The sequence below is a fragment of the Oryctolagus cuniculus genome, chromosome 2, assembly GCF_051225735.1.
Source record: "Oryctolagus cuniculus isolate XC-2025 breed Fujian yellow rabbit chromosome 2, ASM5122573v1, whole genome shotgun sequence".
Taxonomy (NCBI): Eukaryota; Metazoa; Chordata; class Mammalia; order Lagomorpha; family Leporidae; genus Oryctolagus; species Oryctolagus cuniculus.
The window spans coordinates 46579265-46597302 of NC_142868.1; the positions used below are offsets into that span (position 1 = coordinate 46579265).

General features: G+C 39.6%; 1 protein-coding gene across 1 annotated transcript in view; it reads right to left on the bottom strand.

Moving 5' to 3' along the window:
* Positions 1-233: 233 nt before the first annotated feature.
* The window catches only part of ESCO2 (establishment of sister chromatid cohesion N-acetyltransferase 2), a 43272-nt gene continuing 25467 nt past the window's right edge, over positions 234-18038 (bottom strand). The window contains exons 8-11 of the mRNA XM_008249219.5: positions 17834-17923; positions 16703-16846; positions 6631-6806; positions 234-1506 (exon numbers count right to left, since the gene is read on the bottom strand). Coding sequence (XP_008247441.1) covers positions 1374-1506; positions 6631-6806; positions 16703-16846; positions 17834-17923 — 543 coding nt within the window. The 3' untranslated portion in view covers positions 234-1373. The remainder of the gene's footprint in view (positions 1507-6630; positions 6807-16702; positions 16847-17833; positions 17924-18038) is intronic.

Consider the following 18038-nt stretch of genomic DNA (forward strand, 5'->3'; position numbering starts at 1 on the left):
ACTAGTTTAATTTTTAATCAAAATGTATCAATAGCAAATTATCACATGTAATTAAAGTATAGGTGTCTTCAAATATAGCACTCCATACTGAAGTCAAGCAAGTTGCAAAATATAATCTTAATATGACCACACTCAAAGTAGGATACGGGGGAGCCTATTTTTTAAAGCTACTTGATTTTTTTTCCCCAAAGAGCATATACAATTTTATAATGACAAAAAATCAGAGCATTGAATTGTATAAAATAAAATGTTAATTTTAATTCATCACAATAACATTGAACACAAAATGTTAAATGTTTTTAAATAAGATATCTTAAAGAATTTAAAACAGCAGCAGTGCAGAAAATAGCATTAAAAATCTGCATATCTATACACATTGATACTTTCACATTTCTTTAAACCTAGACATTGGAACCATAACTTACAGGCCAATCAGAATGCAGATAAACAGCTTCTACAGAGTTACACCCTTGAAAAGGAAAGTCCTACTGGCATATAACAAAACAATTTGAAAAACGTGCATATTTACGGCTACAGTATTTATATAATCGATGTTTCTGTGTTCGCTGGTCCACCAATCTGGAAATATTTACTAACCTTGGTCTTATACATTTTGTAAAATGTTTTGCCAGATGTGTGTACTTTAAACTGGCAAAATATTAAAATCAAATGGATCACCTATCTAACCAACCATATCTTGTTAATGACTTCAAACAAATTTCTTAAATAGCAATACCAGCATTTTTGCACAACAAAAATTAATGACAAAAGTGCAATCACTAAGAATAATTTTAATTAAGGTAGCTTTGCATTTAATTTTTAAAATGTTAAGGTATAATATTTTTCATAAATGGACATCAGATATCTTGTTTCAAAACACGTTCTAAATAAACCTGAGCTGCTATAGATAAGTGCCTTTTATAAAGTGAGAACGCTATATGGAGAATTCAGAAATTACCTTTAAAAACTAAGCAAGGAAATTATTTGCCTGGGCTTAAATTTGCCTCTGTTTCTGTTGGGACATTGAGATAATCCTGGTCTACTATAAAAGGCAGCAGTCATATTTCCATAGAAAACCATCTTGCTTTTGTCAATGCTGTTATTTAAGGGACAAATAATTTTCCAGCACTAGCTATAAAGATTCTAAATTAAACACTCAGAATGCTAACTGGGAGACATTATCCAAATATATCTTTCCTTTGCATCACCAGATAATTTTCAACAAATTTATCCCTTTCACCTCAAAAGGAATAAAATTGTGAGCTGTGTATGAGTAAGTCTTGGTATCTTCAGTTATTCCATAGTTCATCTCATGTTGTAAGGGCTATCTGAATGTACTCACATAGTAAACTGTTTTATAGTTACAACTGGCTTTAACTATTGAAGTTGTATACAAGGAAATTTGGGGTGTTGCAGTACTTGGTTGCAAACAACTTGCCATCTGGTGTTGGGTCAGAAAATGCTATTTCATCAGTGCTGAGAAAACAGCCAAACATAAAGCAATTCCTAAAAAAAAAAAAAAAAAAGGAAAAGATGATTTAAGAGTGGAATCAACTTAAAATGCACACATTTAATCAGAATTTTAAGTAGATACTCTTGATTAAAACCAACATTTTCTGTAAATGATAAAATGTCAGATTTTAGGGGCCGGTGCTGTGGTACAGTCCTCTACCTGTGGAGCCAGCATCCCATATGGGCACCGGTTCTAGTCCCGGCTGCCCCTCTTCCGATCCAGCTCTCTGCTGTGACCTGGAAAAGCACAAGATGGCCCAAGTGCTTGGGCCCCTGCACCCACATGGGAGACCAGAAGGAGGCACCTGGCTCCTGGCTTCAGATCAGCGCAGCTCCAGTCGTTGCAACCATCTGGGGAGTGAACCAGCAGAGGGAAGAACTCTGCTTCTCCCTCTCACTGTCTGTAAATCTACTTCTCAAATAAATACATAAAATATTTAAAATTGTAGAGATGAAAGTCTTATGTTATTTCACAGACTAAAAAACAAACAAAAAAGAGGTCCAAAAGAAATCCTGCTGAATGGCAAAGGGAACTATACTAACTAGCCAGCTGACTTCATGGTAGCAAACAACTACTTAAACATTTTAACCAGTTATATATATATTTTATTTGAAAGAGTCACAGAGCAAGATAGAGCAAGAAGGTGACATCTTCAATCTGCTGGTTCACTCCCCAAATGACCGTAACAGCCAGAGCTAAGCTGATCCAAAGCCAGGAGCCACGAACTTCTTCTGGGTCTCCCACACAGGTGCAGGGGCCCAAGGACTTGGGCCTTCCTCCACTGCTTTCCCAGGCCATAGCAGAGAGCTGGATTGGAAGTGGAGCTGCTGGGACCCGAACCAGCTTTAACTCGCTGTGCCACAGCGCCAGCCCAACCAGCAGTTATTTTTCTCAAGCCTATATTAACATAATTTTAAGGCAAAAATAAATGTGCATTCTCAGTTCTTGATTCTGCTGAACTAGGATTTAAAGTTTTAAACTGGTTAAAAGTATAAGAAAATTGAGGAATGTTCTACAAAATAACTGTTTAGTCTTATGACATTGAAGAATCTGAAGAGTATAAAGATGCAATATATGGTCCTAGACAAGAAAACAAAATGCTGTGAAGGACACTTAAGATAACTGATGGGGCACAGCAGGTAAAGTTGCCGACTGCAGTGCCAGCATCCGATATGGGCGCCGGCTTGAGTCCCAGCTGCTCTACTGATCCAGCTCTGCTGTGGCCTGGGAAAGCAGTGGAGGATGGCCCAAATCCTTGGGCCCCTGCACCCAAGTGGAAAACCCCAAAGAAAGCTCCTAACTCCTGGCTTCAGATCGGCGCAGCTCTGGCCATTGAGGCCATTTGGGGAGTGAACCAGTGGATGGACGACACCTCTCTCTAACTGCCTTTCAAATAGATAAATCTTTAGTCATGCGTATTTCTTCAAGTTTTTTTTTTTAGATAAAGCATATCAATATTAAATTTCCTAAATGTTATTATCCTACAGTATTACGTGAAAGAATACTGTTGTGCTTAAATACACTCTGATGAAGCATGGAGGATTAAAGGGGTACCATGTATGTAAAGAAGGAAGAAGGCATATTTATACATTCAATGGTAAAGCAAATGTAAAAATACTGAAGTTTTTGAATTTGGGTAATGGTACATGGAGTTCTTTTTATTACCCTTAATATTCTTTTGTAAGCTTTATTTTGGAATAAAATTTAAAATCTTAATTAGAAGTTATGTTTCTAGTATACTTACTAGAATCCCCTCCACACACAAACAGTAATTTGATGAAATTATTTTTGTTTTTCTATGTAGTATCAACAATAGAAATATTAAACCTTTTTGTGTATTGAGACCTAACTGGTGCTTTTATATTCTCAGTGTAAATTTGCACAAATAACCTCAGTAGCTTCCTATGTAAAAACTAGAAATAGTAAGCTATTGTTTTAAGGACTCAAACATACGTCACTTCTATAGAAAAGAAAATTCAGCTTAAGACAACACACAGGATGGCTATCAATTATGTTAGTATGTCTAAGAAAAGACAGATGTTTGTTTTATACTAAGAAAAGACAGATGAATGTTTTATACTTCTCCTTTAAAGGCAACTCAATTTTTATACATTATTGCTTATGGATAACCTATTGCCTTACTACTCAAAAATACAACCTACAGTCCAGCAACATTCAGCATTACCTGAGAGAGCTTGCTACCAAGAAAATCTCAAGACCCATCATACATACTGAATCACAATCTATTTTAAACACCCACAGGTGATTCATACGCTCTTACAAATTTAAGACTAGCGGGCTACAGTCTGGTGGAACTAGGTTAGGTGCTGATACTTCTCAGGTTAAATTTATTTGAATCTCTTAGAAAATATGTAAAAGTTCTTCTAGATGCCAGCTTTTCTCATTGAGTCCCTTTGTAGGCATGTGTAGGTGAGCAGGATTATGGCCCAAGACTGGAGGCCCAGAGTGGTCTTGTTACTCACTTTTTAAATGAGTAGCACTATTCAAGCCTTTTGAGTTCTGTGCTACAAAGTGTGTCACTGGTTTATCCTGTCCATGATGAGGTACATATAAAACTGGAGAAAAGTGTTTTAAAACTCACTCATCTAATCTAGATAAGGTAAATTAATAAACAAGCTTATTTGTCACATATAGTAATAGAAAAAAAATTTTTTTTTGACAGGCAGAGTGGACAGTGAGAGAGAGACAGAGAGAAAGGTCTTCCATTGCCGGTGGTTCACCCTCCAATGGCTGCTGCGGCCAGTGAGCTGCGGCCGGCACACCGCGCTGATCCAATGGCAGGAGCCAGGTGCTTCTCCTGGTCTCCCATGGGGTGCAGGGCCCAAAGACTTGGGCCATCCTCCACTGCACTCCCGGGCCACAGCAGAGAGCTGGCCTGAAGAGGGGCAACCGGGACAGAATCCGGCGCCCCGACCGGGACTAGAACCCGGTGTGCCGGCGCCGCTAGGCGGAGGATTAGCCTAGTGAGCCGCGGCGCCGGCCAGTAATAGAAATATTAAATATCAATATACAGAGTTAATTCAGAGTATGCACATAGTTTAAAATGGAGAATAATTTGAGATACAATTTGTATGAGTCATCCTTCAAAAGTATACAATTCAGTGTTCTGGCATATTCACAACTGTTCAAGCATATTTTCATCACAGCAAAAAGAAGCCTTGTACACCTAGAAGTCACTCCCCATTCATCCTCCCCTCAGTCTCTGGAAATTGTCTGGACAGAGTTGCCTATTCTGGACATTTTATATATATAAAAAAATACAATATGGAGATCTTGTATGAATGGCTTATTTCAGTTAGGCTATTTTCAAGTTTCAACCATGTTACAGAATGTATCAGTACTCTTTATGGTGAATAATGATATCCATTGTTAATATATAACTATACCACACTTTATCCCTCAATCATAGATTGCACTGTTTACACTATGTTGGGCATATGCTTGTAAGTTTTATTTCTCCTGGAGAATATACTTTGAGAAACTGCCACATTAGCATTCCACAATGCACAATGGTTTTAATTTCTTCCACATCTTCACTAGCACTTTTAGGTTCCTTTTTAAAAAATTAGTCTAGGGGGCTGGTGCTGTGGCGTGGCAGTTAGGGCTGCCGCCTGCAGTGCTGGCATCCCATATGGGCACTGGTTTGGGTCCCGGCTGCTCCACTTCCGATCTGGCTCCCTGCTATGGCCTAGGAGGGCAGTGGAGGATGACTCAAGTCCTTGGGCCCCTGCACCCATGTGGGAGAATCGGAGGAAGCTCCTGGCACCTGGCTTCGGATCTGCGCAGCTCCGGCCACCTCGGCCAAGTGAGGAGTAGATGGAGGACCTCTCTCTCTGCTGCTCCTTCTGTGTGTGGCTCTGACTTTCAAATAAATAAATAAATCTTTAAAAAAAAAGTCATCCTAGGGGGTCTAGGTGGTATCTCATTTGTTTTCACTTCTTTTCCCTGATATTTATAGATTGAGCATCTCTGAATGTGCTTATTGACCTTTTGCAGTTCTTTGGGGGAAGTGTCTAATGAAATCTTTCGCTTATTTTTTTTTTATTTTTTTTATTATTTATTTATTTATTTATTTATTTTTTGACAGGCAGAGTGGACAGTGAGAGAGAGAGACAGAGAGAAAGGTCTTCCTTTGCCGTTGGTTCACCCTCCAATGGCCGCCGCGGCCGGTGCGCTGCGGCCAGCGCACCGCACTGATCCGATGGCAGGAGCCAGGAGCCAGGTGCTTCTCCTGGTCTCCCATGGGGTGCAGGGCCCAAGCACCTGGGCCATCCTCCACTGCACTCCCGGGCCACAGCAGAGGGCTGGCCTGGAAGAGGGGCAACCGGGACAGAATCCGGCGCCCCGACCGGGACTAGAACCCGGTGTGCCGGCGCCGCTAGGCGGAGGATTAGCCTAGTGAGCCACGGCGCCGGCCTCTTTTGCTTATTTTTTAAAATGAGTTGTCTTTTTATTGTGTTGCAAGTATTCTACATTTGCTAAATACTAGACCCTTATTAGATAAATGATTTGTAAATATTTTCTTGCATTCAGTGGGTTGTCTTGCTAATTCATTTTTTGTTTTTTCGTTTCATTTTTCTAACAATTCATTTTTTATTCCAAAACATTTATTTGAAAGCCAAAGAGACAGAAACTGGGCCAGGCAGAAGCTGAGTGCTAGCAATCCAATCATGTTTCTCACATGAGTGGTAGGGACACAAGTACTTGAGCCATCACCTGCTACCTCCCATTGGCAGGAATCTGGAACCGGAACTCCCAGCCCATGGACATGGATGTGAGATGCAGACTTTCCCAGCAACAACTTAACTGCTATAGCAAATGCCTACCCCCTAGCAAATACTTTTCATTTTATTTTAATAAAAAGTGTTGGTCCTTTACTGTAAGAAGTTTGAAACATGCGGGGCTCAAATGTTTCAGACTTGGAATGTTATATCCTAGACTGAGTGTATCTAGTATCTTCCCCCACAGTGCCAATGCTTGCCTTAGTCTTTGATAATATTTTTGCATAATTCTTTTATCTTCCCTGTGGTTCATGAGCCAAGAGAGGTTCTAGGAAAGTGAAGAACCTAAAATTTTAGGTCTAGATTATTTCTTACCTGACAGTATCCACCAGTCGTCTTGCAATGCGCTTTCTTCTTTTCAGTCTAAAAACCCAGATTCTACTTATCCCGCAGACTGCAGGTTCTGGAACATCTGAACACTGCCAAGCCCTATGACACTCTCTAGAGCTAGAGGATTCTGGGTCAGCTGGTTCGGAGAGTACACGGAAGGCCTGCAACGATATATAGAAGCATCTATAGCTAAAAACACAGATGACAGCACATTTCTTTACAAAAAATATTCCTTAAACACAACTTAAGTGTCTAATCTTATACCCCAACCCAATCTTAAAATTCATTGATATTTTTTGAATTCATTCCCATTTATAGTCACAGAAGGTTTAAAAATATTAGATACTCTCTTATTCCAATAAATCCCGTACCATTAAAAAGATTTATTTATTTGAGTTAGAGAGGGAGAGACAGGGAGAGAGGTCTTCCATCCTCTGATTCACTTCCCAAATAGCTACAATGGCCAAAGCTGGGCTGATCCGAAGCTGGGAGCTTCTTCCAGATCTCCCATGTGGCTTCAGGGGCCCAAGCACTTGGGCCATCTTCCACGGTTTTCCCATTAGCAGGCAGCTGGATCAAAAGTGGAGCAGCCAAGACTTGAACCAGTGCCTATGTGGGATGCTGGCACCACAGAATGAGGCTTAACCTACTACGCCACCGGCCCCTGAAAATTCCTTTTTATTAATAACTTGAACAGGGCCAGCACTGTTGTGTAGTAGGTAAAGCCACCAACTGCAATGCTGGCATCCCACATGGGAAGCAGTTTGTGTCCCAGCTGCTCCACTTCCGATCTGGCTCCCTGTGCTCACTTCGGCAGCACATATACTGATCTGGCTCCCTGCTAATGTGCATGGGAAAGGAGCAGAAGATGGCCCAAGTGTTTGGGACTCTGCACCCATGTTGGAGACCCAGATGAAATCCTGGCTTCTGGTTTTGGCCTGGCGCAGCCCTGGCCGTTGCAGCCATCTGGGGAGTGAACAGATGGAAGATCTGTATCTCTTCCCTCTAACTCTGCCTTTCAAATAAAAAAAAAAATCTTGAAAAAATTTTAAAAACCTAGGTGAGAAATCCAATTTTCTAAGTACATAAAATTCCCCTGCTTTCCATTCTATAATGGATACATGATAGCCTAAAAACCTGGTAACACTAAAGATTTTTTTATATACTACAGATGAAATTTGGTTGCTATTTATATTAAAATTTTGTTTTGAAATATTGAGATTCCTAAGATGAAAAAACAGTACAGAGAGGATCCACATATCCTTCATCCAGTTTCCCCAATTGTGACATCTTCTGTAATCATACTGTAATTCCAAAACCTAAAAATCACTGGCCAAAGCCAGGAGCTTTATCTGTGTCTCTCGTGTGGGCAAAAGAATCCCAAACACTTGGGCTATCTTCCACTGTTTTTCTCTGGCCATTAGCGGGAACAGCTGGATAGGAAGTGGAGCAGCCAGGACAGGAACTGCTGCCTGTATGGAATGATGGTGTCACATGTTGTGGCTTTACCCACTACACTACTAAGCCAGCCTCAGGCTATCTCTTTACAGTCACATCTACTCTTCCGCTCAATCATTCTCACAACTTTTGGCAACCTCTAATCTGTTCCCCTTCTCTGTAACACTGTTATTTTTGGAATGTTATAAATGAAATTAAACAGCATGTGATCATTTTAAGATTGGCTGTTTTCCACTCACATGAGTCTCTTCCAAGTAGCTGCATATGTCAATAGTTTAAAAAGTAATTTCATTGTGGGGGGAGAAGGAGGGAGGAAATAAAGCAGGACAGGGAAAAGAAATAGCCCATCTGTTGATTCACTTCCTAAATGCCTACAACAGCCAGGGCTGGGCTGTGTCAAATCCAGGAGCTAAGAACTCAATTTAGGTTTCCCAGGTAGGTTTTAGGGACCCAAGTAGTTGAGACATCACCTGCTGCCTCCAGGATAGGCAGGAAGCTGGAACTAAGAGTAGAATCCAGGACTCAAATCTAGGCACTCCAATATGTGATGTACGTCCCAAGTAATGTCCTAAGTGCTAGGCCTGTCAATTTTTTTTTTTTTTTTTTTGCTAAGAAACATTCCAAATGTACAGATGTCCCAATTTGTTTGAATACTTACCTACTGAAGAACACTGGTTGTTTCCAGATTTGGGCTACTAAAAATAAAGCTACTATAAACTTTCATGTACAAGTTTCTGTAATGTTTATGTTTTATCTAAAGTAAATGCCAGGGAGTATTATTGCTGAGTCATATGACAAATGTATAATTTTTTGGGAAACTGCCAAACTTTCATAAATTATCAGCTTAAAATAGACTAGAATAACTATAAGGTATTTCATATAAGTCATATTAATCACAAAGCAAAAACTTATAGTAGACACACAAAATATAAAGAAATCACAACATATCACTACAAAAAGCATCAAATCAAAAAGAAAGCAAGGGCCGGTGCTGCGGCTCAATATGCTAATCCTCCACCTAGCGGCGCTGGCACACTGGGTTCTAGTCCCTGTTGGGGCGCTGGATTCTTTCCCAGTTGCCCGTCTTCCAGGCCAGCTCTCTGCTGTGGCCCGGGAAGGCAGTGGAGGATGGCCTAAGAACTTGGGCCCTGCACCCCATGGGAGACCAGGAGAAGCACCTGGCTCCTGCCTTCGGATCAGTGCGGTGCGCTGGCCGCAGCGCGCCAGCTGTGGTGGCAACTGGAGGGTGAACCAATGGCAAAAGGAAGACCTTTCTCTCTCTCACTATCCACTCTGCCTGTCAAAAAAAAAAAAAAAAAAAAAAGCAAGAAGCGGCTTCAGAGATGGCAGAATACAGAGGGAGCTTACTGCTCTAGTCTAAGAGAAGATAATGTAATAAAGGAGAGAGTGCAGTCTCAGGGAAGAGGGAGAAAATGTCAGAGGAATCTCTACACAAATTAGAGGGAAACAGTAGGCCTACGTGGAGGACATGGACGCCCACAACTCAGGAACCGGGCAGCCGAGAGCTTCCACACCAGCACTGGAGAATGAGCTGAGACCAGACAGCAACAGCCCAAGCCACTGATGATAAAGCAGAAGAAAGAGCTTAGAGGGAACCCGGCTTGGAGCCCCATGGGGGATAGTGGACCTGCCAAACTGGAGGAGAAAAAACAAAGTTGGGGGGCACATTTTCTCTCTACCGGGGCATTCTGCAAAGGCATCGTGTAACAAGCTGAGAGCAGGTACCATTTTGGACAATATGTAACAGCTATGCCAGCTCCTGTCTGCAACACCACAACAAGCAACCAGCTGAGTAGAGACTTCTGGCTCTGGTGGAGAGAACTAACAGGGGGCTGGGGAATCGTGATGGCAGGAAGCTTGTGTGCCCAGACAGTGAAAAAACTGAGGCTGTGTGGGAAGGCTGACACTGTGGCTGGGACTTTGGGCAGTCACTACAGGAGACTCCACACGCTCAGAGCTGCCTGGTTACCTGGTGAGGGACATTGCTGGGGAAGCTGAGCTTTCGCAAGTATCTCCACGAATGTCAAATAACAAACACACCAATTCAAAAAACAAGGATAAGGAAGACAACATGACTCCCCCAGAAGAACACAATACTTCATTCCTAGATTGTGAAGCAGATGAGATGGAAGAAATGCCAGAAATGCAATTCAAAAAATTGATAAGATTACATAGAAGTAATCAGAAGCAAATGCGTGAACTACTGAAATCCGTACATGACATGAAAGAAAATTTCTCCCATGAAACAGATCTCAAAGAGAAATCAATATGAAATAAAGAATCCAATAGAACAAATGAAAATGCAGTGCAAAGCCTAACACAGAATCAGTGAAGCAGAAGAATATCCAACTTACAAGTCAAAGCACAGGAAATTATATAGTCAGACCAAAAATAAGAGAAAATTAGAAAACTAAAAAACACTGTTGGTAATCTACAGGTTACTATCAAATGACCCAACATACGGGTTCTAAGAGTTCCTGAAGGCATGGAAAGAATGAAAGGATTAGAAGGTTTTTTTAGTGAAATTAAACAGAAAACTTCCCTGATGTGAAGAAAGAAAGGGACATTCAAGTACTGGAAGCACTTAGAAACCCTAACAGACATGACCAGAAAAGATCTTCACCAAGACACATTATAATCAAACTCACCACAGTAAAACATAAAGATTCTAAAATGTGCATGAGAAAATATCAATTACTTTCAGAGCATCTCTGGTTAGACTCACAACAACTTCTCATCAGAAACCCTACAGGCTAGGTGAGAATGGTGAGATATATTCTAATTCTTAACAGAAAAGAGCTGTCAATTCAGAATACTATACCCTGGCAAAGCTCTCATTTATGAATGAAGGTGAAATAAAAACCTTCCATAACAGAAATTGAAAGAATTTGTCACCACCTGTCAGCCCTGCAAAAGATGCTTAAGGATGTGCTACACACAGAAACACAGAAACATGGTCAGCACTAATGAAAGAAAGTAAAGGAAGGAAATCTCCCAGTAAAAGTACAAAGGAAATCCAAACTAAAAAGTAGGAGTATTTATGGGAAAATGGCAGGGCAAAGTCATTACTTATCAATAGTCATCTTGAACGTAAATAGCCTCTACTTACCAGTTAAAAGACAGGATGGCTGAAAGGATTAAAAACAAAACCCATCTATTTACTTTCTACAATAAACACATCTTACCAACAAAAATGCAAGCAGACTGAACGTGAAAGGATGGAAAGATATTCCATGCTAACAGAACCCAAAAAGCTGGTGTAGCCATCCTAATAGCAGACAAAATAGACTTCCACACAAAAACTGTTAAAAGAGACAAAGAAGGGCACTATGTAATGATTAAGGGATCAATTCAACAGGAAGATGTCACTATGATAAATGTATATGCACCTAATTACAGGGCACCTGGCTATTTAAAAGAAACATTAAGGGACCTAAAGGGAGACATAGACTCAAATATAATAGTAATGGGGGATTTCAATACCCCACTTTCAGCAATGGGCAGATCAACCAGACAGATAATCAGAGCAAGGAAACAGCAGAGTTAACAGACACTAATGATCAAATGGACCTAACAGATATCTACTGAATTTTTCATCCTACAGTTGCAGAATACACATTCTTCTCACTTGTACATGGAACCTTCTCTAGGATTGACCACATGCTAAGCCATAAAACAAGTCTTAGCAAATTCAAAAAAATCAAAATCATACATCTTCTTGGACCACAATGCAATGCAGCTGGAAATCAGCAACTCAGGAATCTCTAGATCATATGCAAACACATAAAGACTAAAAAGCATGCTTCTGAATGAACAGTAAGTCATAGAAGAAATCAAGATTCTGTCTCTCCTGTTCACTAACTCTACCTCTCAAATGAATAAATAAAATCTTAAAAAAAAGGGTAACTACTATAACTAATAAGATAAAATTAAATATTATTTGTAAAGTTATAAATTGTTGTAGCAGTAAAATTATTATTGAGCTACATATTTTTGGGAAAAACAAAAGAGTTACAGAGAGCAGAGAGAGAGAACGAGAAAGGTCTTCCTTCTGTTGGTTCACTCCCTAAATGGCCCCAATGGCCAGAGCTACGCCGATCAGAAGCCAGGATCTTCTTCCCAGTCTTCCAAGTGGGTGCAGGGGCCCAAGGACTTGGGCCATCTTCCACTGCTTTCCCAGGTCATAGGAGAGCTGGATTGGAAGAGAAGCACCTGTGACTAGAACCAGTGCCCATATGGGATGCTGGTGCCACAGGCATAGGATTAACCTGCACCACAGTGCCGGCCCCTGTAACTCTGTCTTTCAAATAAAAAATGTCCATTCTTCTGAAAGCAATTTACAGATTCAATGCAATACCAATCAAAATACCAAAGACATTCTTCTCAGATCTAGAAAAAATTATGCTGAAATTCATATGGAAACACAGGAGACTTTGAATAGCTAAAACAATCATATACAACAAAAACAAACCCAGAGGCATCACAATACCAGTTTTCAAGACATACTCAAAGGCAGTTACAGTCAGAACAGCCTGATACTGGTATAAAAACAGATGGTTAGACCAATGGAACAGAAAAGAAACACCAGAAATAAATCCAAGCATCTATAACCAACTTATATTTGACCAAGGAGCTAAAACCAATCCCTGGAACAAGGACAGTCTCTTCAACAAATGGTGCTGGGAAAACTGGATTTCTATATGCAGAAGTAGGAAGCAAGACCTCTACCTTACACCTTACACAAAAATTCACTCAATATGGATTAAAGATCTAAATCTGCCACCTGATAGCATCAAATTATTAGACAACATTGAGGAAATCCTGCAAGATACTGGCAAAGGCAAAGAATTCTTGGGAAAGACCCCAGAGGCACAGGCAATCAAAGCCAAAATCAACAAGTGCAATTACCTCAAAGTGAGAAGTTTCTGTAAGGCAAAAGAAACATTCAGCAAAGTGAAGAGGCAACTGACAGAATGGGAGAAATTATCTGCAAGCTATAGAACTGATAAAGGATTAATAACCAGAATCTACACAGAGATCAAGAGACTCCCCAACAGGAAAACGAACAACCCAATTAAGAGACGGGCCAAGGACTTAAACAGACATTTTTCAAAAGAGGGAATGCAAATGGCCAACTGACACATGAAAAAATGTTCAGGATCACTAGTCATCAGGGAAACGCAAATTAAAACCACAATGAGGTTTCACCTCATCCCCGTTAGAATGGCTTTCACAGGGCCAGTGCTGTGGTGTAGCGGGTGAAGCCACTGCCTTCGTGCTGGCAGCCCACATGGGCACCAGTTCAAATTCTGGATGCTCCACTTCCGAGATTCAGCTCTCTGCTGTGGCCTGGGAAAGTAATAGAATATGGCCCAAGCCCTCGCACCCCTGTATTAGTATGGGAGACTCGCAAGAAGCTCCCGGCTCCTGGCTTCGATCAGTGCAGCTCCAGCTGCTGTGGCCATTTGGGGAGTGAACCAGCAGATTTTTTCTTGAAGAAATCTTCAAGAAATCTTGAAGATTTTTTCTTTCTCTCCCTCCCTCCCTCTCTTCTCTCTCTCTCTCTGAGGCTCTGCCTTTCAAATAAATAAATCTTAAAAAAAAAAAAGAATGGCATTCATACAGAAATCAAGAAACAACAAATGTGATGAAAAGGTACCCTAATTCACTGTTGGTGGGAATGTAAACTGTTAAAGCCACTATGGAAGAAAGTATGGAGGAGATACCTCAAAAATCTGAATATAGACCTACCATGTGACCCAGCTATCCCACTGCTGGGAATTTACCCAAAGGAAATGAAATCAGTAAATCAAAGAGTTATATACACCCTCACGTGTATTGCAGCTTAATTCACAACAGCTAAGACATGGAATCAACTTAAATGCCCCACCAAAGACTGGATAAAGATAGGCACACTATGGAATACCAACAGTAGTTTAAAAAAAAAAAAAAAAAAAAAAAAAAGAAACCCGGTCATCTGCAACAAAATGAATGAATGAATCTGGAAAACAACATATTTAGTGAAATGAGCCAGTCCCAAAGAGACAAATACCTTATAGTCTCCCTGATCTGTGGGAACTGAGTACCTAAAACAAAATCTGTAGAAGTGACAATCACACTTTGAGAAGGGATGACTTGAGTGGCTCTTGTCTTGACTATCAAGGGACAGCATTTTCTTTTTTAATTTTCTCTTCATAATATTTGTTGAACTCTACTCAACAGAGTTAATCATATGTGTATAAAGTCAACTGAGGATGGATCTCATTAAAAAAATGAGTGGCAGGAAAAAGAGGCACCAAATCAAAGAGAAACAAGTTAAACTGTTTACATATAACATATTTCCGATACAGAGGAAACCCTAAAGATACCACAAAAAAACCTGTTAGAATAAATAAATTTAAGGAGCCAGTGTTGTGGTGCAGTGAATTAGGCTGCTACCTGTAACACCAGCATTCCATATGATTCCAGTTTGAGTCCTGGTTGCTCTACTTTCAATCCAGCTCACCACAAAAGCAGGGCAAGATGGCTCCAGTAGTTGGGGCCTGGCCCAGCCTTCGGCCACCAGGGGAGTGAACCAGTGGATAAAAGATCTCTGTCTCTTCTCTTTCAAATTAATTTAAAAAAAGATAATTTCTTTTTGATTCCTGTGCACAGCAAAGGAAATAATTTACAGAGTAATGAGATAACCTATGGCTTTGAAGAAAATATTTAAACCATACATCTGATGAGGGGTTAATATCCAAAATGTATAAAAAACTCAAAAGCAACAAAATAACCTACTTAACAAATGAATTAAACACCGGCAGAGACTTTTTCAAAAGGAGACATACAAATAGCCACCAAGTACACAAAAGTGCCCAAAATCTCTAATGATCTGGAAAAGACCAAACAATGAAATATAACCTCATACCTATTAGAATGATTATTAAAAAAATACAAAAGTGCTGGCAAAAATATGCAGAAAAGGAAACCCTTGCACACTGTTGGAGGGAATGTAAATTAGTAATTGTCATCATGGAAAACAATATGGAGAATCTCTGAAAAATGTAAAAATTAATCACTAAATGATCCACTCATCTCACCACTGGCTACATATCCAAAGGTAATGAAATTAAGACAAAGAGATCTCTCATTTTCATTAAGGTATTTTTTACAACAGCCAAGAACAGAATCAACTTATGTTTCCATCAATAGATAAATAAAGAAAATCTGGTAAATATACACAGTGGAACAACACACAGCCTTAAAAAAGAAGAAAATCCTGTCATTTGCAGCAACATGGGTAAACCTAGAGGACATTCTGCTAACTGAAATCAACCAGGTAAAGAAAAACAAATATTGAAATATCTAACTTAGAGGTAGAATCTAAAAAAGTTAAATATATGGAAGCAGAGAGAACAGTGGCTGCCAGGGGATATGGGGTCTGGGATACAGAGAAATGGAATTGTTGGTAAAAAGAAAAAAAGATTCAGTTAGATAGGAAAAATAAGTTTTGTAGACGATATTATAGCATGTTTACTATAGTTGCTGTATATTTGAAAACTGTTAAGCAGATCTTAAATGCTCTTATCACCAAAACATGATTAAGTATGTAAGGTGACAGCTATGTTAATTAGCTTTAGTAATTCTACAATGTATACAAAAATCACAGCAGCACATGGTACACTATAAAATTTTTATTTTTCAATCACACTTAAATAAAATTGAGGGAAGGCAAAAGGAAAGATGAAAGTGACCCCTTTACTGCCAATACAACCAGCTGCATTTCTAACTTCTAATAACAAAGTGTATGTCCATCTGTGTGTTATGTACTTATGTATATGCATGAAAGTATGTATGTGTATATATATATATACTTTCTAGAACACTGCTATTCAGTATCTAAAGTAGATCTAAATTAAGGGACAAATTACAACTATTTTGGCAAATGCATTAGCTTTCACAGAACCAAATGTTTAGCATCATGGGTCTATAGATATACTTATTTATAATCCTTAAGGTCCAGGTATAGAAATGGCTGCATGAAAACAAGACAGATGGACTTAATCTGCTTATTAAGTAAGATGATAAATGTAACAGAAATAATTGCTTCAATTACCCATATGGTCAAGGATATATTAATAGGAAAACAGTTATTAATGGTAGCAATTCTAAATGTTTACTGTGACTCGCTTAAGTACCTCATTTTCCTCATGAAATTCTGTCAATAATTTAAAAGACATATACCAGTCGGTGCTGCAGCATAGTGGGTAAAGTTGTCACCTGCCGTGCCAGCATCCCCTATGGGCACCGCTTCGAGTCCTGGCTGCTCTACTTCTGATCCAACTCTCTGCTATAGCCTGGGAAAGCAGTACAGGATAGCCTAAGTCCATGGGCTCATGCACCCACATGGGAGACCCGGAAGAAGCTCCTGGCTCCTGGTTTTTGATGGGTGCAGCTCTGACCGTTGCGGTCACCTGGGGAGTGAACCAGGAGATGGAAGATCTCTCTCTCTGCCTTTCCTTCTCTCTCCATTTAACTCTGACTTTCAAATAAATAAATAAATCTTTAAAAATAAAATAAAAGACATATACCATACCTGTTTGATGGGTTCTGCAATTAAGCATCCAACTACCCTTTTTTCATCAGATATAAAGAGAAAAGTTTTGACTTTGTTTGGACATTTGGGTACAACATGCTGGAAGCCCAATTCGCAATCAACAAGTTCTTGAACATCTTCTACCTAATGATGTTAAAAACCAGGTAAATTTGTTTTGAAAAGCACAACAGAAATATTCACTTGCACAAAATACATGCTTATTATAATTTTGGCCCCTTATCTCTACTCCAAACTTTAACCACCTCAAAATTATTTCACTACTAACACATTACATCTGCTACTTTGCAAACCCAGTTTTAAGACCTGTTTTAAGATCATATTCAGCAGAAAGAAATTCAGATTCTTTCTGAAGAGAGAAGAGAAGGAGGAGGAGAGAAGGAGCAGACAGTTCAAACTTATTTTAGCTTTATTCATTGTTCATAGTGGCTAAAGTTCTAATTCAAGAAACATAGCCAAGGGACTAGAGTTATGGTAAAGCAGGTTGAGTCACTGCCAGACACACCAGCATCCCATGAGTGCTGGTTCGAGTTCTAGCTGCTCTGCTTCTGTGCTACCTCCCTGCCATGTGCCTGGGAAAGCAGCAGCAGATGGCCCAAGTACCTGGGCTCCTGCCATACTGGAAGACCAGGATGGAGTTCCAGGCTCCTGGCTTTGGCTTGGCCCAGCCCTAGCCGTTTTGGCCATTTGGGGAATGAACCAGTGGACAAATTATAACTCTGTTACTCTGCCTTTCAAATAAGTAAATAAATCTTTACAAAAGCAATAAACAAAAACAAAAACAAAAAAAAAGAAAAAAAGGAAAGAAAAGAAACAAAAAATAGCACGAAGAAACAGACCTCAGGAATCATTCATTTCTCAACACTGCGAAACTTAGTTCATCTTTCACAAGTGGAAGGTAAAATATGGACTTTACAGTCTCATCTCCTTTAATTTCCAACTGGTAACTGTCTTGTCTTGTAATTCTAAAACTAATTTTGTGTGAATAGTTAGAAGTCATCCGTAGCACGTACCAAAGTGGATTATGTCTCAGCAAAGGCAGTTTAAACTTCAACATTCAAGATTTCTTGGGAGTCTAAATAGAATAAGGATGAAACAGATAATGTCACACACCTTTCTGATAGCATAACTTGGATCATGTGGCAGGACCAACACTATTTTGCCATCCCAAAACTCCGCTACTATCCGTTCTTTTTTCCAGCCCTGCCAAAGGAAAAAAAATATTTTGTTAAGAAAAAATAACATTAAATAACGGAGTCTAGAGAACTCAAAAGGTTAAACCATGATATAAAAAAGGATGAAATTCAATTAAAAGTGA